General features: G+C 42.2%; 1 protein-coding gene across 1 annotated transcript; it reads left to right on the forward strand.

The window, feature by feature from the left end:
* Positions 1-2,345: 2,345 nt before the first annotated feature.
* On the forward strand, positions 2,346-25,021 carry LOC124395311 (flocculation protein FLO11-like). Its single transcript, XM_046863744.1, has 30 exons — positions 2,346-4,498; positions 4,592-4,746; positions 4,859-4,980; positions 6,626-6,687; positions 6,785-6,885; positions 6,985-7,057; positions 7,148-7,302; positions 7,412-7,533; positions 9,184-9,245; positions 9,343-9,443; positions 9,543-9,615; positions 9,706-9,860; positions 9,973-10,094; positions 11,744-11,805; positions 11,905-12,005; positions 12,105-12,177; positions 12,269-12,423; positions 12,536-12,657; positions 14,307-14,368; positions 14,466-14,566; positions 14,666-14,738; positions 14,830-14,984; positions 15,097-15,218; positions 15,788-15,849; positions 15,943-16,038; positions 16,249-16,427; positions 16,542-16,663; positions 16,753-16,814; positions 24,252-24,531; positions 24,728-25,021. Exons 1-30 carry the CDS (start codon positions 2,880-2,882, stop codon positions 24,824-24,826), a joined length of 4,848 nt encoding a protein of 1,615 aa, XP_046719700.1. The 5' UTR covers positions 2,346-2,879; the 3' UTR covers positions 24,827-25,021.
* Positions 25,022-25,477: the final 456 nt, after the last annotated feature.

Below are 25,477 nucleotides of genomic sequence, written 5' to 3' on the forward strand. Positions count from 1 at the left end.
CAGAAACAACAGCAGAAACATTTGCAGTGACTGCTACAACTAGTCTAACAAGGACATCTCAAGAACCAACTACAGAGCAAATAATTACTGTCACAAATGAGCTATCCACTACACAACCAACAACAGAATTTACCATTATATCCGAATACACAACAGAAAGTACAACCACAGCGGAACCAACAGCAGAAACAACTGCAGTGACCACTACAAATATTCTAACAAGTACACTTCAGGAACCCACAATTAAAGAAGAAATAACAAGTGATTCTATAATTACAACTGAATACACAACAGAAGGTAAAACCACAGCAAAAACAACAGCAGAAACAAGTGCAGTGTTTGCTACATCTGGTCCAACAAGTACAACTCAGGAACCAACTGCACAGCAAATAACTACTGTGACAAATAAGCTATCCACTACACAACCAACAATAGAATCAACAATTACAAAAGGATACACAACAGACAGTACAACCACAGCAGAAACAACAGCAGAAACATTTGCAGTGTCTGCTACACCTATTCTAACAAGTACATCTCAAGAAGCAACTACAGAGCAAATAATTACTGTCACAAATGAGCTATCCACTACACAACCAACAACAGAATTTACCATTATATCTGAATACGCAACAGAAAGTACAACAACAGCAGAAACAACTGCAGAAACAACTGCAGGGACCACTACAAATATTCTAACAAGTACAATTCAGGAACCCACAATTAAAGAAGAAATAACAACTGAATCTATAATTACAACTGAATACACAACAAAAGGTAAAACCACAGCAGAAACAACAGCAGAAACAAGTGCAGTGTCTGCTACATCTGGTCCAACAAGTACAACTCAGGAACTGACTGCAGAGCAAATAAAAACTGAGATAAATTATCTATCCACTACACAATCAATAACAAAATCTACAATAACTAATGAATACACACCAGACAGTACAACCACAGCAGAAACAACAGCAGAAACATTTGCAGTGACTGCTACAACTAGTCTAACAAGGACATCTCAAGAACCAACTACAGAGCAAATAATTACTGTCACAAATGAGCTATCCACTACACAACCAACAACAGAATTTACCATTATATCCGAATACGCAACAGAAAGTACAACAACAGCAGAAACAACAGCCGAAACAAGTGCAGTGTCTGCTACATCTGATCCAACAAGTACAACCCAGGAACCAACTGCAGAGCAAAAAACAACTGTCACAAATGAGCAATACACTACACAACCAACAATAGAATCTACAATTACAACTGAGTACACAACAGACAGTACAACAACAGCAGAACCAACAGCAGAAACAACTGCAGTGTCTGCTACATCTGGTCCTACAAGTAAAACTCAGGAACCAACTGCCGAGCAAATAACTACTGTGAAAAATGAGCTATCCACTACACAACCAACAATAGAATCTACAATTACAAAAGCATACACAACAGACAGTACAACCACAGCAGAAACAACAGCAGAAACATTTGCAGTGACTGCTACAACTATTCTAACAAGTACATCTCAAGAAGCAACTACAGAGCAAATAATTACTGTCACAAATGAGCTATCCACTACACAACCAACAACAGAATTTACCATTATATTCAAATACACAACAGAAAGTACAACCACAGCAGAACCAACAGCAGAAACAACTGCAGTGACCACTACAAATATCCTTTCAAGTACAATCCAGGAACCCACAATTACAGAAAAAATAACAACTGAATCCATAATTACAACTGAATACACAACAGAAAGTACAACCACAGCAGAAAGAAGTGCGGTGTCTTCTACATCTGGTCCAACAAGTACAACTCAGGAACCAACTGCAGAGCAAATAACAACTGTGACAAATAATCTATCCACTACACAATCAACAACAGAATCTACAATTACAAAAGAATACACAACAGACAGAACAACAACAGCAGAAACAACTGCAGTGACCGCTACAAATATTCTAACAAGTACAATTCAGGAACCCACAATTAAAGAAGAAATAACAACTGAATCTATAATTACAACTGAATACACAACAGAAAGTACAACAACAGCAGAACCAACAGCAGAAACAACTGCAGTGACCGCTACAAATATTCTAACAAGTACAATTCAGGAACCAACAATTAAAGAAGAAATAACAACTGAATCTATAATTACAACTGAATACACAACAGAAAGTACAACAACAGCAGAAACAACTGCAGAAACAACTGCAGTGTCTGCTACATCTGGTCCAACAAGTACAACTCAGGAACCGACTGCAGAGCAAATAACAACTGAGATAAATGATCTATCCACTACACAATCAATAACAAAATCTACAATAACTAATGAATACACACCAGACTGTAAAACCACAGCAGAAACAACAGCAGAAACATTTGCAGTGACTGCTACAACTAGTCTAACAAGGACATCTCAAGAACCAACTACAGAGCAAATAATTACTGTCACAAATGAGCTATCCACTACACAACCAACAACAGAATTTACCATTATATCCGAATACGCAACAGAAAGTACAACAACAGCAGAAACAACTGCAGAAACAACTGCAGGGACCACTACAAATATTCTAACAAGTACACTTCAGGAACCCACAATTAAAGAAGAAATAACAAGTGATTCTATAATTACAACTGAATACACAACAGAACGTACAACCACAACAGAAACAACAGCAGAAACAAGTGCAGTGTCTGCTACATCTGGTCCAACAAGTACAACTCAGGAACCGACTGCAGAGCAAATAACAACTGTCACAAATGAACTATACACTACACAACCAACAACAGAATCAAGTGCAGTGTCTGCTACATCTGGTCCAAAAAGTACAACTCAGGAACTGACTCCAGAGCAAATAATGACTGTGACAAAAGATCTATCCACTACACAACCAACAACAGAATTTACCATTATATCTGAATACACAACAGAAAGAACAACAACAGCAGAAACAACTGCAGTGACCACTACAAATATTCTAACAAGTACAATTCAGGAATACACAATTAAAGAAGAAATAACAACTGAATCTATAATTACATCTGAATACACAACAGAAAGTAGAACCACAGCAGAAACAACAGCAGAAACAAGTGCAGTGTCTGCTACATCTGGTCCAAAAAGTACAACTCAGGAACCAACTGCAGAGCAAATAATTACTGTCACAAGTGAGCTATCCACTACACAATCAACAACAAAATCTACAATTACTAATGAATACACACCAGACAGTACAACCACAGCAGAAACATTTGCAGTGACTGATACAACTAGTCTAACAAGTACATCTCAAGAACCAAATACAGAACAAATAATTAATGTCACAAATGAGCTATCCACTACACAACCAACAAAAGAATTTATCATTACATCCGAATACAGAACAGACAGGACAATCACTGCAGAGACAAATGCAGTGTCTGCTACATCTGGTCCAAAAAGTCTATCTCAGGAACCAACCACAGACCAAACAACAACTGTCACTAGAGGGCTATCCACCACACAACCAACATCTGAATCTACAATTACAATTAAATACACATCATATAGTACAGCCACGGCGGAAACAACAGTAGAAACAACTGCAGAATCATTTGCATTGACCGCTCCAACCCATCTAACAAGCAGATCTCAAGAACCAACTGCAGAGCAAATATCAACTGTCAATAGAGAGTCATCCACTGCACAACCAACAAAAGAATTTACAACTGAATACACAACAGAAAGCACACCCACTGCACCACCAGCAGGAACAGCAGTAGAAATAACTTCAGTGGCTGCTATAACCAGTTTAACAAGTACAATTCAAGACCAAACTGCAGAACAAGCAACCACTGTTATAAATGAGCAATCTGCTACACAACCAACAAAAGAATCTACATTTACTGAATGCACAACAGAAAGTACAACAACTGCAGTGAACACTACATCCTGTCTAACAAGTAAAATTCAGCAACCCACAAGTACAGAAGAAATTTCAACTGTCAAAATTGAAACTTCCACTGCACAAACAACATCAGATTTGACTATTACAACTAAATACAACACAGAACATGAAACAACAACAGCAGAATCACCTGTCATAACAAGTTCAACCAGTCTAAAAGGTAGAACTGAAGAACCAACAATTTCAGGTCAAACAACAACTGTCACCAGTGAGCTATCTACAACACAACCAAAAACAAATTTCACCATTACATCTGAATACACAGCAGAAAGTACAACCACAGCAGAAACAACATCAGCATCAACAGCAAAAAAAACTTCCTCTGAAAGCACTATTTTTCCAACAATCACTAAAATCACTGAAATAAATTTATCAACAGTTACCCCAATGCCAAAAAGTAGACCTCAGGTAACAGCAACTACAAAGGAGACTAATACAAATATACTATTAGCATCCACGACAACAACAAAAAATATATTTACCATAGAATCAGGTTTTACAAAACCAGCAACTGCAGCTTCAGCAACAATGTATGTACCTTAAAATACTAAAGATAATAAATAATTTTAAAAAAATGTATGCTGGAAATTGGTTGGAATCATTATGAGGTTTTATCTCTTCAGATCTGGTTCAGCTATGGTTCAGAGCATTATGGTCTTCAGCAGTTCCTCTCCTGTTCCCCCTGAGAGTTTGGTCCTCAGCACAATACAGGATCTTCTGAGTGCTCGACTGCCAAACCTTACTGATCCTCTAACAGTGCTGAACTTCACCTATGAGAGTATGTTCTTTTTTTTTTACTAATAACTTATTAAAGTTACAACTCTTCAGATCATTCTCTCCTCCAAATGAGAGCTGAAATACTCTTATAGACTTTTAAATTCATTCCACAGAGCTTTCAGACACCTCCTATGTGGTCACCTTCACATTGAACATCAATAACATCAGCATACCAGAGAACCCTGACCTCAGGAACAACACCTACAACACAGTGCAGAGCATCGTCAATAACGCTGTGAGTGAACATGACAATGACCATATCAATGCTGTAACTAATGTCCAGTGATGGCATTGGATCCCATTGCTGGGTTTAACGAAATAAATAATTGGAAGAATGAAATCGACCAAAGGTCAGAGCAATCACAGAGATATCTGTGGCAGTACAGACTCACAGTGGGATACTGAGGCAGAGATCAAAACACTAGACAGCAGATGCAAACACAGGAAGAGCAGAATAAAAAACAATAATCCAGAATGGGAACAAATATGGGACTTCAGCAGGGTCTCGAAATGGATCTGTACTACACAAGAGAGATACTGGCGAGAATGTGCAATGACAGACATCAATCATGCTACTTGAATAATGGCATCAAAGAGAAGATATTGTCAGGGACTGGCAAGAGGGGGCCCAGGTGCAGTAGGCAGAAAGAGCTAAAAATGAAGCAGCATTTAATGACAACATAAACAGTGGAAAGGTAAAGGCTATTGTACGAAAAACTTATAGACACAGGTTCTTGGAGCAAAGGGGCAGGTTAAACAAGGTCCACCAATACAGTCCATAAAATCAGGTGCAGCAAACTGAGCAATGTAGGCTGAGACAAAATCAGGATCCTCAAACAGTCCTTAGTTAAAAAAAATAAAAAATAAAAAACTGAAAACACATAGCAGCACAGGCAGAGGCAAAACTGAAACAAAGAACAGTCCAAAAACCAGGCATAGCAAAACAGAGCAATGTAGGGCAGAGCAAAAGACGAACCAAAAGAGAGTCCAAAGTCCAAACCGGGTAACCAGGGAGGCAGGGCAGAACAGGGATCAGAAACAGGGAATAAGAAAAGGAATCTGGAACAGGCGAACTGGCAAGAACAATATCAGGGACATAAGGAGCCAGTCAGATAATCTGGCACCGAGTGAGGGTTTTAGGTGTCTTTAAATATGGTGCGATGCAGGAAAATCTCGACGACCGGAAGAATGCGTGTCGCGCTGGCGCCGGTAGGTGGAGCGTTCACGAACCCGATAATGCGCCGCAAAAAAACAGAAATGAGCACCGCAAGCCCGGAAGATCCTGACAGAACCCCCACCGTACTACGGCCATCTACAGACCCCCTTGTTTAGTCCATCATCTGTGGTGTAGGAGGCATTGGACAGAAGAGGAGTGGCCTCGCAACCCAACCAGAGTGGGTAGAGGGGGTCTAGTGGAGGGAACTACAGGATAGGCATGGATGCCCTTGAGATTAGACAAACCAAAAGAGTGTCCAAAGTCTAAAGCAGGTAATCTGGGTGGCAGGGTAGAACAGGGATCAGAAACAGGGGTTAAGACTTGGAAAATAGAGCAGGCAGAATGGCAAGAATAATCTCAGGGACATAAGTAGCAGGTGAGATAATCTGCTACCGAGTGAGAGTTTTAGGCGTCCCTAAATACGCTGTTATGTGGGAAAATCCGGAAGAGTATGCGCTGCGGCGGCCATGGATGGAAGAGCGCATTGCGAAACTGGAAGTGAGCGCCACGAGCCTGAAAGATAATGACAAAAGTTGCCATCAAGTGTGCAACAATCTTTAGAATCTAGGTGAAGGTGACCTCTTGTGGTCACAAAAAAAATCAAAGTAGGTAAAAAAATAATTTTAGCGCACATGAGATCTGACTTACTCTCTTCCATATCCAGCTAAACATCCTTCTAAATGAACCTGGTTCACAAGAATTTGACCCCCAGATCTCTTTCTTCATGTAAGTTATTCATTTCTTATCTAAAAAAATACATTCTATAAATCTTGTTTTAAATAAATTGTATTAGCTCATATTTTACTTCATCTATTGGTAATAGGAGCTCAGGAAACAAAGCTAATGGCAGCATGGATTACCACTTCCAAGATGGAGACACCAAAACACCAGCAGCTTTCCTCAGTAGGCTCATGACTCAGAATGGTATGCAATAATAACTTGTGGTATCACACCTATTAGAGAACTTTCATTTCGGAATCATAGCAGGTTTAATGGCCTGTAAATTGTACGTTTCTCTTGCAGTCTCCACTACAACGGCTTCTACCTCACCTATAGGAACTGCCGCTTTGTCATCAGCATCAACTCCATCAGTAGAGTGGGTTCATTTCCATCATGTTTGTCTAATGAAGATTTTAATTTTTATTTCAATTTTGAAAATATTCACTACTACATTTTATCTTTTCAGATCTGGTTCAGCTATGGTTCAGAGCATTATGGTCTTCAGCAGTTCCTCTCCTGTTCCCCCTGAGAGTTTGGTCCTCAGCACAATACAGGATCTTCTGAGTGCTCGACTGCCAAACCTTACTGATCCTCTAACAGTGCTGAACTTCACCTATGAGAGTATGTTCTTTTTTTACTAATAACTTATTAAAGTTACAACTCTTCAGATCATTCTCTCCTCCAAATGAGAGCTGAAATACTCTTATAGACTTTTAAATTCATTCCACAGAGCTTTCAGACACCTCCTATGTGGTCACCTTCACATTGAACATCAATAACATCAGCATACCAGAGAACCCTGACCTCAGGAACAACACCTACAACACAGTGCAGAGCATCGTCAATAACGCTGTGAGTGAACATGACAATGACCATATCAATGCTGTAACTAATGTCCAGTGATGGCATTGGATCCCATTGCTGGGTTTAACGAAATAAATAATTGGAAGAATGAAATCGACCAAAGGTCAGAGCAATCACAGAGATATCTGTGGCAGTACAGACTCACAGTGGGATACTGAGGCAGAGATCAAAACACTAGACAGCAGATGCAAACACAGGAAGAGCAGAATAAAAAACAATAATCCAGAATGGGAACAAATATGGGACTTCAGCAGGGTCTCGAAATGGATCTGTACTACACAAGAGAGATACTGGCGAGAATGTGCAATGACAGACATCAATCATGCTACTTGAATAATGGCATCAAAGAGAAGATATTGTCAGGGACTGGCAAGAGGGGGCCCAGGTGCAGTAGGCAGAAAGAGCTAAAAATGAAGCAGCATTTAATGACAACATAAACAGTGGAAAGGTAAAGGCTATTGTACGAAAAACTTATAGACACAGGTTCTTGGAGCAAAGGGGCAGGTTAAACAAGGTCCACCAATACAGTCCATAAAATCAGGTGCAGCAAACTGAGCAATGTAGGCTGAGACAAAATCAGGATCCTCAAACAGTCCTTAGTTAAAAAAAATAAAAAATAAAAAACTGAAAACACATAGCAGCACAGGCAGAGGCAAAACTGAAACAAAGAACAGTCCAAAAACCAGGCATAGCAAAACAGAGCAATGTAGGGCAGAGCAAAAGACGAACCAAAAGAGAGTCCAAAGTCCAAACCGGGTAACCAGGGAGGCAGGGCAGAACAGGGATCAGAAACAGGGAATAAGAAAAGGAATCTAGAACAGGCGAACTGGCAAGAACAATATCAGGGACATAAGGAGCCAGTCAGATAATCTGGCACCGAGTGAGGGTTTTAGGTGTCTTTAAATATGGTGCGATGCAGGAAAATCTCGACGACCCGGAAGAATGCGTGTCGCGCGGGCGCCGGTAGGTGGAGCGTTTCACGAACCCGATAATGCGCGCCGCAAAAAAACAGAAATGAGCACCGCAAGCCCGGAAGATCCTGACAGAACCCCCACCGTACTACGGCCATCTACAGACCCCCTTGTTTAGTCCATCATCTGTGGTGTAGGAGGCATTGGACAGAAGAGGAGTGGCCTCGCAACCCAACCAGAGTGGGTAGAGGGGGTCTAGTGGAGGGAACTACAGGATAGGCATGGACGCCCTTGAGATTAGACAAACCAAAAGAGTGTCCAAAGTCTAAAGCAGGTAATCTGGGTGGCAGGGTAGAACAGGGATCAGAAACAGGGGTTAAGACTTGGAAAATAGAGCAGGCAGAATGGCAAGAATAATCTCAGGGACATAAGTAGCAGGTGAGATAATCTGCTACCGAGTGAGAGTTTTAGGCGTCCCTAAATACGCTGTTATGTGGGAAAATCCGGAAGAGTATGCGCTGCGGCGGCCATGGATGGAAGAGCGCATTGCGAAACTGGAAGTGAGCGCCACGAGCCTGAAAGATAATGACAAAAGTTGCCATCAAGTGTGCAACAATCTTTAGAATCTAGGTGAAGGTGACCTCTTGTGGTCACAAAAAAAATCAAAGTAGGTAAAAAAATAATTTTAGCGCACATGAGATCTGACTTACTCTCTTTCCATATCCAGCTAAACATCCTTCTAAATGAACCTGGTTCACAAGAATTTGACCCCCAGATCTCTTTCTTCATGTAAGTTATTCATTTCTTATCTAAAAAAATACATTCTATAAATCTTGTTTTAAATAAATTGTATTAGCTCATATTTTACTTCATCTATTGGTAATAGGAGCTCAGGAAACAAAGCTAATGGCAGCATGGATTACCACTTCCAAGATGGAGACACCAAAACACCAGCAGCTTTCCTCAGTAGGCTCATGACTCAGAATGGTATGCAATAATAACTTGTGGTATCACACCTATTAGAGAACTTTCATTTCGGAATCATAGCAGGTTTAATGGCCTGTAAATTGTACGTTTCTCTTGCAGTCTCCACTACAACGGCTTCTACCTCACCTATAGGAACTGCCGCTTTGTCATCAGCATCAACTCCATCAGTAGAGTGGGTTCATTTCCATCATGTTTGTCTAATGAAGATTTTAATTTTTATTTCAATTTTGAAAATATTCACTACTACATTTTATCTTTTCAGATCTGGTTCAGCTATGGTTCAGAGCATTATGGTCTTCAGCAGTTCCTCTCCTGTTCCCCCTGAGAGTTTGGTCCTCAGCACAATACAGGATCTTCTGAGTGCTCGACTGCCAAACCTTACTGATCCTCTAACAGTGCTGAACTTCACCTATGAGAGTATGTTCTTTTTTTTTTACTAATAACTTATTAAAGTTACAACTCTTCAGATCATTCTCTCCTCCAAATGAGAGCTGAAATACTCTTATAGACTTTTAAATTCATTCCACAGAGCTTTCAGACACCTCCTATGTGGTCACCTTCACATTGAACATCAATAACATCAGCATACCAGAGAACCCTGACCTCAGGAACAACACCTACAACACAGTGCAGAGCATCGTCAATAACGCTGTGAGTGAACATGACAATGACCATATCAATGCTGTAACTAATGTCCAGTGATGGCATTGGATCCCATTGCTGGGTTTAACGAAATAAATAATTGGAAGAATGAAATCGACCAAAGGTCAGAGCAATCACAGAGATATCTGTGGCAGTACAGACTCACAGTGGGATACTGAGGCAGAGATCAAAACACTAGACAGCAGATGCAAACACAGGAAGAGCAGAATAAAAAACAATAATCCAGAATGGGAACAAATATGGGACTTCAGCAGGGTCTCGAAATGGATCTGTACTACACAAGAGAGATACTGGCGAGAATGTGCAATGACAGACATCAATCATGCTACTTGAATAATGGCATCAAAGAGAAGATATTGTCAGGGACTGGCAAGAGGGGGCCCAGGTGCAGTAGGCAGAAAGAGCTAAAAATGAAGCAGCATTTAATGACAACATAAACAGTGGAAAGGTAAAGGCTATTGTACGAAAAACTTATAGACACAGGTTCTTGGAGCAAAGGGGCAGGTTAAACAAGGTCCACCAATACAGTCCATAAAATCAGGTGCAGCAAACTGAGCAATGTAGGCTGAGACAAAATCAGGATCCTCAAACAGTCCTTAGTTAAAAAAAATAAAAAATAAAAAACTGAAAACACATAGCAGCACAGGCAGAGGCAAAACTGAAACAAAGAACAGTCCAAAAACCAGGCATAGCAAAACAGAGCAATGTAGGGCAGAGCAAAAGACGAACCAAAAGAGAGTCCAAAGTCCAAACCGGGTAACCAGGGAGGCAGGGCAGAACAGGGATCAGAAACAGGGAATAAGAAAAGGAATCTAGAACAGGCGAACTGGCAAGAACAATATCAGGGACATAAGGAGCCAGTCAGATAATCTGGCACCGAGTGAGGGTTTTAGGTGTCTTTAAATATGGTGCGATGCAGGAAAATCTCGACGACCGGAAGAATGCGTGTCGCGCGGGCGCCGGTAGGTGGAGCGTTTCACGAACCCGATAATGCGCGCCGCAAAAAAACAGAAATGAGCACCGCAAGCCCGGAAGATCCTGACAGAACCCCCACCGTACTACGGCCATCTACAGACCCCCTTGTTTAGTCCATCATCTGTGGTGTAGGAGGCATTGGACAGAAGAGGAGTGGCCTCGCAACCCAACCAGAGTGGGTAGAGGGGGTCTAGTGGAGGGAACTACAGGATAGGCATGGACGCCCTTGAGATTAGACAAACCAAAAGAGTGTCCAAAGTCTAAAGCAGGTAATCTGGGTGGCAGGGTAGAACAGGGATCAGAAACAGGGGTTAAGACTTGGAAAATAGAGCAGGCAGAATGGCAAGAATAATCTCAGGGACATAAGTAGCAGGTGAGATAATCTGCTACCGAGTGAGAGTTTTAGGCGTCCCTAAATACGCTGTTATGTGGGAAAATCCGGAAGAGTATGCGCTGCGGCGGCCATGGATGGAAGAGCGCATTGCGAAACTGGAAGTGAGCGCCACGAGCCTGAAAGATAATGACAAAAGTTGCCATCAAGTGTGCAACAATCTTTAGAATCTAGGTGAAGGTGACCTCTTGTGGTCACAAAAAAAATCAAAGTAGGTAAAAAAATAATTTTAGCGCACATGAGATCTGACTTACTCTCTTTCCATATCCAGCTAAACATCCTTCTAAATGAACCTGGTTCACAAGAATTTGACCCCCAGATCTCTTTCTTCATGTAAGTTATTCATTTCTTATCTAAAAAAAAATACATTCTATAAATCTTGTTTTAAATAAATTGTATTAGCTCATATTTTACTTCATCTATTGGTAATAGGAGCTCAGGAAACAAAGCTAATGGCAGCATGGATTACCACTTCCAAGATGGAGACACCAAAACACCAGCAGCTTTCCTCAGTAGGCTCATGACTCAGAATGGTATGCAATAATAACTTGTGGTATCACACCTATTAGAGAACTTTCATTTCGGAATCATAGCAGGTTTAATGGCCTGTAAATTGTACGTTTCTCTTGCAGTCTCCACTACAACGGCTTCTACCTCACCTATAGGAACTGCCGCTTTGTCATCAGCATCAACTCCATCAGTAGAGTGGGTTCATTTCCATCATGTTTGTCTAATGAAGATTTTAATTTTTATTTCAATTTTGAAAAATATTCACTACTACATTTTATCTTTTCAGATCTGGTTCAGCTATGGTTCAGAGCATTATGGTCTTCAGCAGTTCCTCTCCTGTTCCCCCTGAGAGTTTGGTCCTCAGCACAATACAGGATCTTCTGAGTGCTCGACTGCCAAACCTTACTGATCCTCTAACAGTGCTGAACTTCACCTATGAGAGTATGTTCTTTTTTTTTTACTAATAACTTATTAAAGTTACAACTCTTCAGATCATTCTCTCCTCCAAATGAGAGCTGAAATACTCTTATAGACTTTTAAATTCATTCCACAGAGCTTTCAGACACCTCCTATGTGGTCACCTTCACATTGAACATCAATAACATCAGCATACCAGAGAACCCTGACCTCAGGAACAACACCTACAACACAGTGCAGAGCATCGTCAATAACGCTGTGAGTGAACATGACAATGACCATATCAATGCTGTAACTAATGTCCAGTGATGGCATTGGATCCCATTGCTGGGTTTAACGAAATAAATAATTGGAAGAATGAAATCGACCAAAGGTCAGAGCAATCACAGAGATATCTGTGGCAGTACAGACTCACAGTGGGATACTGAGGCAGAGATCAAAACACTAGACAGCAGATGCAAACACAGGAAGAGCAGAATAAAAAACAATAATCCAGAATGGGAACAAATATGGGACTTCAGCAGGGTCTCGAAATGGATCTGTACTACACAAGAGAGATACTGGCGAGAATGTGCAATGACAGACATCAATCATGCTACTTGAATAATGGCATCAAAGAGAAGATATTGTCAGGGACTGGCAAGAGGGGGCCCAGGTGCAGTAGGCAGAAAGAGCTAAAAATGAAGCAGCATTTAATGACAACATAAACAGTGGAAAGGTAAAGGCTATTGTACGAAAAACTTATAGACACAGGTTCTTGGAGCAAAGGGGCAGGTTAAACAAGGTCCACCAATACAGTCCATAAAATCAGGTGCAGCAAACTGAGCAATGTAGGCTGAGACAAAATCAGGATCCTCAAACAGTCCTTAGTTAAAAAAAATAAAAAATAAAAACTGAAAACACATAGCAGCACAGGCAGAGGCAAAACTGAAACAAAGAACAGTCCAAAAACCAGGCATAGCAAAACAGAGCAATGTAGGGCAGAGCAAAAGACGAACCAAAAGAGAGTCCAAAGTCCAAACCGGGTAACCAGGGAGGCAGGGCAGAACAGGGATCAGAAACAGGGAATAAGAAAAGGAATCTAGAACAGGCGAACTGGCAAGAACAATATCAGGGACATAAGGAGCCAGTCAGATAATCTGGCACCGAGTGAGGGTTTTAGGTGTCTTTAAATATGGTGCGATGCAGGAAAATCTCGACGACCCGGAAGAATGCGTGTCGCGCGGGCGCCGGTAGGTGGAGCGTTTCACGAACCCGATAATGCGCGCCGCAAAAAAACAGAAATGAGCACCGCAAGCCCGGAAGATCCTGACAGAACCCCCACCGTACTACGGCCATCTACAGACCCCCTTGTTTAGTCCATCATCTGTGGTGTAGGAGGCATTGGACAGAAGAGGAGTGGCCTCGCAACCCAACCAGAGTGGGTAGAGGGGGTCTAGTGGAGGGAACTACAGGATAGGCATGGACGCCCTTGAGATTAGACAAACCAAAAGAGTGTCCAAAGTCTAAAGCAGGTAATCTGGGTGGCAGGGTAGAACAGGGATCAGAAACAGGGGTTAAGACTTGGAAAATAGAGCAGGCAGAATGGCAAGAATAATCTCAGGGACATAAGTAGCAGGTGAGATAATCTGCTACCGAGTGAGAGTTTTAGGCGTCCCTAAATACGCTGTTATGTGGGAAAATCCGGAAGAGTATGCGCTGCGGCGGCCATGGATGGAAGAGCGCATTGCGAAACTGGAAGTGAGCGCCACGAGCCTGAAAGATAATGACAAAAGTTGCCATCAAGTGTGCAACAATCTTTAGAATCTAGGTGAAGGTGACCTCTTGTGGTCACAAAAAAAATCAAAGTAGGTAAAAAAATAATTTTAGCGCACATGAGATCTGACTTACTCTCTTTCCATATCCAGCTAAACATCCTTCTAAATGAACCTGGTTCACAAGAATTTGACCCCCAGATCTCTTTCTTCATGTAAGTTATTCATTTCTTATCTAAAAAAATACATTCTATAAATCTTGTTTTAAATAAATTGTATTAGCTCATATTTTACTTCATCTATTGGTAATAGGAGCTCAGGAAACAAAGCTAATGGCAGCATGGATTACCACTTCCAAGATGGAGACACCAAAACACCAGCAGCTTTCCTCAGTAGGCTCATGACTCAGAATGGTATGCAATAATAACTTGTGGTATCACACCTATTAGAGAACTTTCATTTCGGAATCATAGCAGGTTTAATGGCCTGTAAATTGTACGTTTCTCTTGCAGTCTCCACTACAACGGCTTCTACCTCACCTATAGGAACTGCCGCTTTGTCATCAGCATCAACTCCATCAGTAGAGTGGGTTCATTTCCATCATGTTTGTCTAATGAAGATTTTAATTTTTATTTCAATTTTGAAAAATATTCACTACTACATTTTATCTTTTCAGATCTGGTTCAGCTATGGTTCAGAGCATTATGGTCTTCAGCAGTTCCTCTCCTGTTCCCCCTGAGAGTTTGGTCCTCAGCACAATACAGGATCTTCTGAGTGCTCGACTGCCAAACCTTACTGATCCTCTAACAGTGCTGAACTTCACCTATGAGAGTATGTTCTTTTTTTTTTACTAATAACTTATTAAAGTTACAACTCTTCAGATCATTCTCTCCTCCAAATGAGAGCTGAAATACTCTTATAGACTTTTAAATTCATTCCACAGAGCTTTCAGACACCTCCTATGTGGTCACCTTCACATTGAACATCAATAACATCAGCATACCAGAGAACCCTGACCTCAGGAACAACACCTACAACACAGTGCAGAGCATCGTCAATAACGCTGTGAGTGAACATGACAATGACCATATCAATGCTGTAACTAATGTCCAGTGATGGCATTGGATCCCATTGCTGGGTTTAATAAAATATAAAACATTTCAAAAGTAAACAGGTAGTAAACATATGCATCTAATGTCACATAATGCTTAAAACTGAATTAAACTCTGACTGTGGAAGCGATTAAAAAATTGTTTTTGGGAAGAAACTTTACAAAGGCAGACATTTCATCCTTTTCCATGAACAAGATTGAGGCAGATTGAAAATACAGCTAGGCACTGTCACAGTCTCACTCCTCTATTTAGTATCATTCTGGGTTTTTTTCTGTTTTTGTATATATTTTGTTTTTTCATCATATCTTTTCATATCTGCATATCATTACATATGTATTCTGTTAGTATTTAAGATCACTTATATTAACCTAAATTAAAATCAAACGAAGTATATAGTTTTTAACTGAAAATTCCAAACTATGTTATTGGTTGGGAGAAAAAAAAAGAAAATGTAATGCAACCTGTATATTGAAATATTTTTATATCTCAGATTAAAATAATTCATTCTCTTTTTTTCTTTAGTTAAACACTTTTCTAAATGGACCTGGTGCAGAAACCTTCAAACCCCAGAGCTCTTTCTTCATGTAAGTTCACAGCAGTAATTATTTTCTTTCTGTAATCCTTATTGTTACATGGTATTGTATTGTGATGTATGAGCTTTCTTCTACTTGTAACAGGAGCTTAGGAATCCAGGTTAATGGAAGCATGGAGTACTATTTCAAAGATGGAGACACCAAAACACCAGCAGCTTTCCTGGATGAGGTTAAACCTATGTATGTGTCCTAATAATCCTTTTACAGGTTTATAATCAGTGTTTTGTCACTGTGAGAAAACTGTCTAATTATTCAGATGTAATTAATGACAGCTTTTATATATTTTATTTATAATATTACCTATTTATTAATTGAGAAACTAATTTTCTTTAAATCCTTCTCAGTATTTATGAATTTATTACATTTATCTGTTTTTTTCTCCTATTTCAGATTAGGAAATGTCCTGATATACATTCGACTTGTTTTTAAGAATTTGACCAAAGTACCTAGTGAAGCTGATGTTGTCAAAGCTGCTAATTCTCTGCTGGACTCAAAGATCAGAAAAGCACGAGATCTTACAACACAAAAACTGAATGACCCTGTGAGCATCCAGAACATCACTTATGAACGTAAGATTTGTAATTAATAAAAAAAATAAAAAAATAAAATTGTAGTAAATTCATTTTTGTTTTAAAAATACCTTAAATATCCTTTTTTCTTTTTTTTTTTTTTAACTCTTTTAGAAATCAATGAAAAGTCATACAATATTACATTTGGATTCCAAATCAGCAATGTGACCATCTCCAGAAACATGCAGCTGAGGAATGAAACATGTAATTTAATCCAAAACACCATTAACCAATTGGTATGTGTAAGCCAATGTTCTCTGTATCATCACACATCAAAATAAAAGTTTGTCCTTGTTAAAACACATATATACCACATTGTCTTTAGCTGAACACTATCCTGAATGGCAGAAGTGCTACTCCGTTTGTCTTCCCTAAAGCAACCTACACGTAAGTGACTTTTTCTTCTCAAGGTCAGTCCTGATGTACAAAATAAACAGATGGGGACATCTGTCTCTGTATACAGTAGTTCCCTTTTAGCAACTCGAGCTGCATCGGATGCTTTGGGAACGCAACCGTGTTGTCCACGCTCTAAAATAATGTGTGTAATTTGTAAAAATTAAAACCTGGCCATTACCGGCAGGGTGACGTCATGACCAGGAAGTATAAAACGCACAGGGAGTGAAGCTGGCACCAGCTTCTGTTTGTTTGCTCTGTGTGCATGTGTTGAATTGTCTGTCAATTGTTTGTCAAACAAAAAAAATTCCTGGGAGCAGAGCACTCTAAGTCGGTTCTCGAGGGAGCAGGCTGTGAGCACTGCACTCGCTCCCAAGTGGCACTCTCAGAGGAGATTGATCATGCTCCGCATGGTTCTGGCCCTGCTCTCGCTAAGGTGGAATGGCGTGCCAGTTCCTGGGGCTCACAAATGTACTTTGCAGAGGTTTTTGAGACGGGCTTGTCCCTTTCTCCAAGCTCACCTGCTTGGTCAAGCACTCGCTCACAGGCTCAGTTTCTTCCCCCTGCAATGAGAGCATTAGCTCCACCTCTCTTTCTCTAAGGGGGAGGGGGGGCACACTTTGTAAGCTAGGCTAGAGGAGCTATGGAGTTGGGGGAGGAGCTAGGTCGGTTCCTGAGGGAGTTGGCTGCACACATTTGGCACAGATTCTCTGCACATTTTGTGCATGATCTGCGAATATTTTGGCACGCTTATTGTGCCTCCCGTTCTTTCCTGACCTACACACTGAGGTGTCATGGTCATGGGTGACATTGTATTTACACGTCATGTGTCGGAAAGAACACGGGTGTGGAGCGATGCCGTGGGTTGAAGAGATGATCTTTTTCCTGCCGCTGGATGTGGAAGGTGCCACGGGTGGCCAGTTTAAGAGCTTCGCTGGATGGCAGACGATATCACTAGGGCCATTGGTCATATGCCGCCAGATGGCGCCTGTGGTGTGAGCACCACCAGCTGGATCCAGTGCACTGTCCGGTTGGTTCAGTGCTGGAATTCCTCCAAGGACAGATCGCCAAGGGTTCGCTCCATCCACCCTGAAAGTGTACATGTCCGCCATTTCGGCCTATTACGCCCCCTTAGCGGGGCAGTCTCTCGGCAGAGACACTCTTATGATGTGTTTTCTTCGTGGCACCCAGAGGCTGAGGCCCCCGGTGTGACCTAGAGTGCCTGGATGAGACCTGGCCGTCATGTTGGGGGCTCTGACAGAGGTCCGAAGCATCTTGGAGGCACCTCTCCATCAAGACCGGGTTCTTGTTGGCCATTTGCTCTCTCAAGAGAGTCGGAGATCTGCAGGCCCGTTCTGTGGCCCCCTCCTTCTGGAGTATCTCCAGGTATGGCCAGTGCCTTTTTTGTATCCTAGAACAGGTTACATCCCCAAGGTACCATTAGTCGTCCAACAACTGGTGTGGTTACAGGCATTCTAACCTCCTCCATTTTAGGCCTCAGACCAGGAAACTGAACCGGGTGAGCCCGGTATGCTCCCTGGACACCTATGTACACAGAAAGGGTCTCTGGAGGAAGTCCAAACAACTGCTTATCTGCTACAGCCCTCTGAGGAGAAGCCTCCCTGCTAATTGATGCCATCGCATCCTCTTATGAGTCCTCTGGTCGCCCCGCTCCATTTGGGGTCATAGCTCACTTAACCCAGAGTGTGGCAGCCTCAAAGGCTTGGTCCTCTGGAGTACTTTTCCGAGACATCTGCAATGCTGCGGGCTGGTCCACCCCGCTGAACTTTGTCTGGTTTTACAACCCGGACCCTAGTGCCACTCCTGGCCCCTCTGTCCTTCGACCTAGCAGTGCGTTTACCCCGCCGGTGATGGGCCGCGTCCAATTTTGACTGATTACACCCATTATTTCAGAGCATGGACAACGCGGTCGTGTTCCCAAAGCATTCCGATGCAGTGTCTTGTTTCCTCTGAGTACAAGGGTTACATACGTAAACTAGAGATGTTACATTTTGTAAAGTAGAATCACCAGTATTCATGCAGCAGTTCAAAGAGAGAACCTGATGGAAATGGGAAATTCTGCGGGGTTCATGTTTTGGCCAGATTATTTTCTAAGGAACTGGAAAATAGGACCCAGATGCAGGATGCAGACAGTTAAAAAAAGGCAGAATTTAATGACTAAATAAATAGCAGAGAGGTAAACGCTATTGTCTAAGACATAAGTGCAAGGGGCAAAGAGGCAAATGAAACAAGTTCCAAAAATACATTCAATTAACCCAAAAACAGCAAACTGAGCAGTCTTGACTGTGAGGAACCTCCAGGATGCTCAGCCAATGGCCCTTAAGAAGAGCAGCTTCCCCTGGGCCCAGAGGAGGATCTGAAATGCCAGCTTGTGTAGAAGGTTAGGTTGCAGGTGGTTGATATAGGAACCACCAACATGCATTGGTATAGACCAACACATGGAAGCCATTGAGTTCTGGAACGAAATGCTTCAATGCTTTAAGCACAGCCAGCATCTCCAGGCAATTGATATGCCATGTGTAATGGAGCCTTCCCCAGAGACCTTGTGTGGAGCGACCATTCATGACCACTTCCTAGACCGTAAAGGACACATCTGAATCCATATTCACACACTTCCTGAAGGTGCGTGGTGAGAGGGCAAAACTACACTAAAGGATCCAATATTAATAAGCTTCGGTTCCCCAAAAGTGAACCTCAGGAACTTCCTGTAAGAAGGAAGGATGGATACATGGAAATATGCATCCTTCAGATCTATTGTGACAAACCAGTCCCTTAAGGGTATCAGTCTCTCAAGACTGACTTCTGGTACCTAGAGCCAAAGCTATGCAATGTTGCAGTGGGGGGGGCAGGGTGGGCACCTTATAATGAGGTGCACCATGCTCTTTTCCGGTGAGATCCCCGAAACGTCCGATGTCAGGACTTCTTGGCCTTCCAGTCCTCAGATCTGTCGGTTCACGTGGCTTCAGCCCAGATCGCACGGGATCCCTAGTAGGGGGAGTGCAAGATGCAACGCTCTGCTTCTGAACCTCAAGAGGTGCTGAGTTGTTCTTGGTGCTGTGCCCGCTGAACAGACCAACAAAAGTGAGGTGGGAGGAACTGCTGAAATGCTGCTGACTGTGTCTTGGCCTCCTGTAACCTCTCGACAACCATATTCACGGAGTCGCCGAACAGACCAGTCAGTACAAGAAGGCGTCAAGCAGCATGGCCCTATTATAGCTGCCTCTTGGTGGACACCAGGGTGACCATGGACCAGCCAACATCTACAGTGGTCTCTTTAGTGGCCCTAAGAGCTAATCCGCCGCATGGAAGCTATAAATAGCACATAGAGTGAAACTGCTGCCTTCTGATTGTTTAGGAAGAAAGAAAAAAATTATGAAAGTGACAAAGAAAACCAAGCACTCGTTTTGGCCATATGTTCCTTCTTGCCCCCACTATATTATGGGGGGGTTTGCACAGAATATTTCCTGTGAGAAAGAGGGGATAGATGTTTGTGAGCCACCAGGTACAGTCCCTCAGCCAGTCCTCTTTAAGGAGCTAACTCATGGTAACTCGTGCCATGGCCAAACTCGACATCGGGTGGCTGGCTGATCATCCGAAGGCTCGTCTGTCCAGCAAATTTGATGAGCATTTCCTGCAACCAACATCACTACCTTCATGCCGGGGTCTTCCCTTTTTCCCAGACCTTTACAACAAGCTGTCCAGGTCCTGGATTAACCCTTATTCGGCTCACCTATTTAGTCCCAAAGTCTCCCTGTAATCCAACATAGTCGGACTAATAGAGTGCGGTTATGAGATGATGCCCTGGGTTGAAGAGACGCTGCCTGGATATCTCTCTCCGGGTGCTGCATCATCTCTTAAGACCCTGGCACTCCAGTTTGAACACCATGGCCACAACACACCTATCAGGCAGACCTGCTGCAAGAGCTGGATGTGGGAGAGACCTTGGGTGGTCAGGAGATTTGTGAGCTCTACTGGGCTTTTGATCTAGCTTTAAGGGCCATGAAAGAGACCGCTAGGGACACTGTCTGATCCATTGATACCCTGGTGTCCACAGATAGGCACCTATGGCTTACCCTGTCAGATCATTCCGACAGGGATAGGGCCGTTCTCTGGATGCCCCCTGGTGCCCTCTGCCCTCTTCGGTGATAAACTTAATGCTGTCATCCATAGGTTTTATGGGGCTAAAAAGCAGTCGGCAGCATTCCAGCACTTCCTCACACATCACTCTCGTGGGGCTGTTAGGCGTGCACAGCCCCAGCCACAACCCAGCACCTCTGGGCACTGAGAGGTGCAAAGGCAGATGTCGCTACTCGCACTCCCCCTGCTAGGAAACCTGTGTGACGCTCTAGGCCAAGAGATCCTGATACGAGACCTTTTGGAGATTCTGCCGGAAAGGGGCACTGTGCACCTCAGTATAGAGCTGGTTCATTAACCCTGGCACTTTCAGTGGTCAGCTGGTCATGGAACAAGAAGTAGACACTCTGTAATGAAGGAGGCCAACAAGGTGGTCCCTCCATGAGACAGAGAGTCCAGGTCTCAGCCGGTATTTCATAGTTCCCAAAAAGGACAGAGGGTTGCGTCCTATTCTCAATCTACGTCAGCTGAACTGCTCACCTTAAGACTCAGGTTCAAGATGCTGACCCTAAAGCAGGTTGTGTCCAGGTGTGTTCCTCTTGGCCATCTCCTCTCTTAAGAGGAAGCCTTCCCAAAGCGTTGTTGACGCAGCAACTCATGCCCTCGGGGAACCATTGCTACATACATAACCTCAAGACATTTTCTTTAATACATATAAGACAGCTGATATCCAAGATGGCGGTGTGGCAGTAGGACGCAGCAGCCTCTCTGGATACCAAATGGTCCTTTCCGGTCTATAGCATGACTTTTTCAAGTACATGGAGACCAGAAATAGCTGTGTAATGTATACGACTGCCAGACGCTGTTAAAGTACAGAAATCTTGCAACAACCAATCTGCATGATAAATATTAAAAAACCTTTGCGACATCAGCTTGCTGCGACCTCAGCTACATTAGGGTCGCCTGATGCCATTGGCATCAGTTATTAGGGTTGCCTGATGCCGGTGGCCGGGAGAGAGGACATTGGAAGCGATGCTTGAGGAAGTGGAAGTGTGGCAAGCAGGTGGGTGTCCATGATTGGCTAAAGGCTAACTCTATCTGGCCGGCTCTCCCATCTAATCTACTTTCAAACGTCTGCTCTCTGGACAATAAATTGGATTCCATCGGACTTCAACAGTCCATGTGGCACTAGTTTAGAGACTGTAGCGTCTTTGTTTTCACAGAGACATGGCTCGGCAACAGAGTTCCGGACGCTGCCATTCAGCTAGACGGAAATGCATCTCTGTGCAGTAAGACTCGCGGTGGGGGTGTGTGTGTTTATATCAATACAGAAGGGTGCAAGAACTCTGTGCTTGTCTCCAGCTATTGCTCATTGCTAGTGGAGTTTGTATCTGTAAGATGCAGGCCATTTTATTTACCCCGGGAATTCACCACTGCTTTCATTGTTGGAGTGTACATTCCCACAAGCACAAATGCCAAGGAGGCCCTGTGTGAGCAAAGGTGCATACGCTGCTAAAGCCTAGAGACTTCAGAGCAGGGGACAAGATGGCCTTAAGAACAGCAAGGGCCAAACTGTCCTGTGCCATCGGAGAGGCAAAGTGCACAAGCGCCAAGAGAATGAACAGCCACATCCAGGACAGTGGAGACACCCAGCACATGTGGCAGGGCATCCAAGCAATCACGAACTACAAGACAACTTTATCTACTTGCCCTCTACAGGACTTTGCATGGGTTTTCTTACCACTGCTATGCAGATGACACTCGGAGCAGATGATAATCAACTCAACTTTTCTTTCCCTCCCTCAGATACCAGAGCTTCCGCTCAGATCTCAACATGCTGGACAGACATATCTTTATGGATGAGTGCTCATCAATTAAAACTTAACCCCAGCAAAACAGAACTGCTAGTCATCCCAGGTGATTTATCTCCAGGTCAAGATATTCAAATAACTCTTCATTACTCTCTGCTCAACCATTTCTGTCTACACAGGCTGCCCAGGTGCTTGTTCAGTCTCTTGTCATTTTGAGACTGGACTACTGCAACTCTCTGATGGCCGGTCTTCCTCTGAACACTATTTGTACACTGCAAATAATCCAAAATGCAGCTGCATGACTTGTGTGTTCAATCTGCCCAAGTTCTCCCACACCACCCTGCGCTCCCTTTACTGGCTTACAGTAGCTGCATGTATCAGATTTAAAACACTGATGCTTGCCTACAAGGCCAAAAATGGACCAGCACCATCTTACATCAGAGACCTATAAAAGCTGAGTCTATTGGGCCTGAATGTCTTCCTCTGCAACTGCATCCTGGACTTCCTAACTGGGAGACCTCAGTCTCAGGAACAACATCTCTAGCATCAACACACTGAGCACCGGGGCCCCTCAAGGCTGTGTGCTCAGCCCATTGCTGTTCACTCTGCTGACAACTGTAAAGCAATGCAAAGCTCGATTTACATCAAGTTCCCTGATGACATGACTGTGGTGGGTCAGCATACAAAGAGGAGGTGCAACAGCCAACAACCCGTTTCTGAACGTTGACAAAACTAAAAAGATGGTTGTTGACTTTAGGAGATCTCTGTGGAGATCATCAAAGCACCAAATACCTTGGTGTTCATCTGATAGAGAACTTCACCTGGTCACTCAAACCCCAGCTCCATTACCAAGAAAGCTTAGCAGCACCTCTATTTCCTGAGAAGGCTAAGGAAATCCCATCTCTCTCTTGCCCCATTCTAACCACCTACTACAGAGGGACCATCGAGAGGAGCATCCTGAGCAGCTGCATCACTGCCTGATTTGGGAACTGCACCGTCTCGGATAGCAAGACCCTACAGAGGATAGTGAGGACAGCTGAGAAGATCATTGGAGGCTCTCTCTCCACTCTATCATGGTGATCACCATCGTTTAACTGTAATAAATGGATATTCGGTGCCATCCAGATAGGGATGAGGTTCCATCTTTAGTCTGGTTCTTCTCAAAGTTTGTTGTTTTATGTAGCACCAGGTATCTGGAGGAATGTTGTCTCATTTCACTTTGTACTGCATCAGATATATTTGGGTGAAATTAAAATAAAAGCTTCTTGACTTTAAGAACATATAGAAACACTTTTACATCTGCTCATGTATGTAGTTACTGTATCTAATCAGCCATTAAGGTGGCAGTAGCACACAAAATAAAATTGTTGATATAGGATAAGAGCCTCCGATAAGGAATTTCAGAAAATTCTGATCTTTCTTGTGATACAAAAAGGAATTAAATAACTATAAATGAGCAGGTGAACAGTTGCTATCAAAGCAGAATGCCAAATCTTTTTCTAACAGATGTTCTTGTTTTCTCCAGGTTTAATCGTACAGAAATTGTGGCTAATTCAGAATACATCTTTGTGGAAGGTGTCACCCAGTTTACACCAAGTGGATTTCTTTTTGAAATACTCAAGATTAGTGGTCTGTCAATCTCCACCACTCCTGCTGCTCAAACAGATGCCCCCATCTATGTAGTCCTGAGGCCTACAGTCCAAGCAAACACCACCACCACTGGTGGAAGTTCTGCATGGATCCTGGGTATCATTATTCCCTGCAGTATAGTCATTATTCTCATACCATGCTGGATTCTACTCTGTGTAAGTGTCAATAAAGGTTTTGTTTTCTAATCCCTGAATGCAGGGTGCTATTGAAATTGAATTTAATCTGTATTCATGAATGTCATTAAAAGGAAAAGTTTTCTCCATTTATATTTTTACCAGTTTATTCACTGACCACAGTTATTTTAGTAATATATGTAACACTCCTTTTTTCCTTTCTCTTCGTTTCTCTCAGTGTTTGCTGTGTGGTTGCTGTGCTGGTTTAAGGAGGCGCTACAAAAGAAGACGATCCTACAACACTGAATATAGAACACATAATGGACTCTATTTTTGAGTGTAAAATACAACAAAGATTTAACGTGTAAACATTAAGATCTATTTCAACAAAGTTTCTTTTGTTCTATTTATTAATTTCTTGTATTTATATTACTCTATTTATTGTTTCATTTAATCATTAGGCTATTTTATTTAGCTGTACACTGCCTATATATAATTAATAATCACAGTAATCAATCTTTTAAAAATTCTAACATATGCAGCAATGTATATTAATATGTATTTACGAAATATAATAAAGCTTATTCAATTCTGTCTCTAAATATACATTTATTTCCATTTATTTTTGAATTATTTGAGTTGTAGCAAAGTACCCTGTAATAGAAATTGTGTTTAATTAATTTTAGGTTACAATATAGTCGGTAAGAATTAACAACATATGAATAACATACATTAAATGTATCAGTCAGGATTTAGCTCTTGACAGAGCAAAGAATCAGTTATGATAAAAGTGGTAAATGACCCACTATGTCATGTAAATTAGATAGAAGGATGCAAATGCAGATTATAGGCATTTTGTAACCACAAATTTAAAATTCACATGGTTTTGAAAACCATTGGCACCATGTCCTCCAGACTTCCTCTGAAAGTCTGTTTAAGTAACCTAATTAACATTAAATGATATAAGAAAGAATTCACAGCAGTACCT

The sequence above is a fragment of the Silurus meridionalis genome, chromosome 2, assembly GCF_014805685.1.
Source record: "Silurus meridionalis isolate SWU-2019-XX chromosome 2, ASM1480568v1, whole genome shotgun sequence".
NCBI classification, from domain to species: Eukaryota; Metazoa; Chordata; class Actinopteri; order Siluriformes; family Siluridae; genus Silurus; species Silurus meridionalis.

Excerpts from the sequence above, each read along its gene's own strand:
- LOC124395311 (XM_046863744.1), top strand. The coding sequence starts at position 2,880 with ATGACTGTGACAAAAGATCTATCCACTACACAACCAACAACAGAATTT. Across the intron at positions 12,658-14,306 it reads AGAGCATCGTCAATAACGCT|CTAAACATCCTTCTAAATGA; the intron begins GTGAGTGAACAT and ends TTCCATATCCAG. Across the intron at positions 16,428-16,541 it reads CCAGAACATCACTTATGAAC|AAATCAATGAAAAGTCATAC; the intron begins GTAAGATTTGTA and ends TAACTCTTTTAG.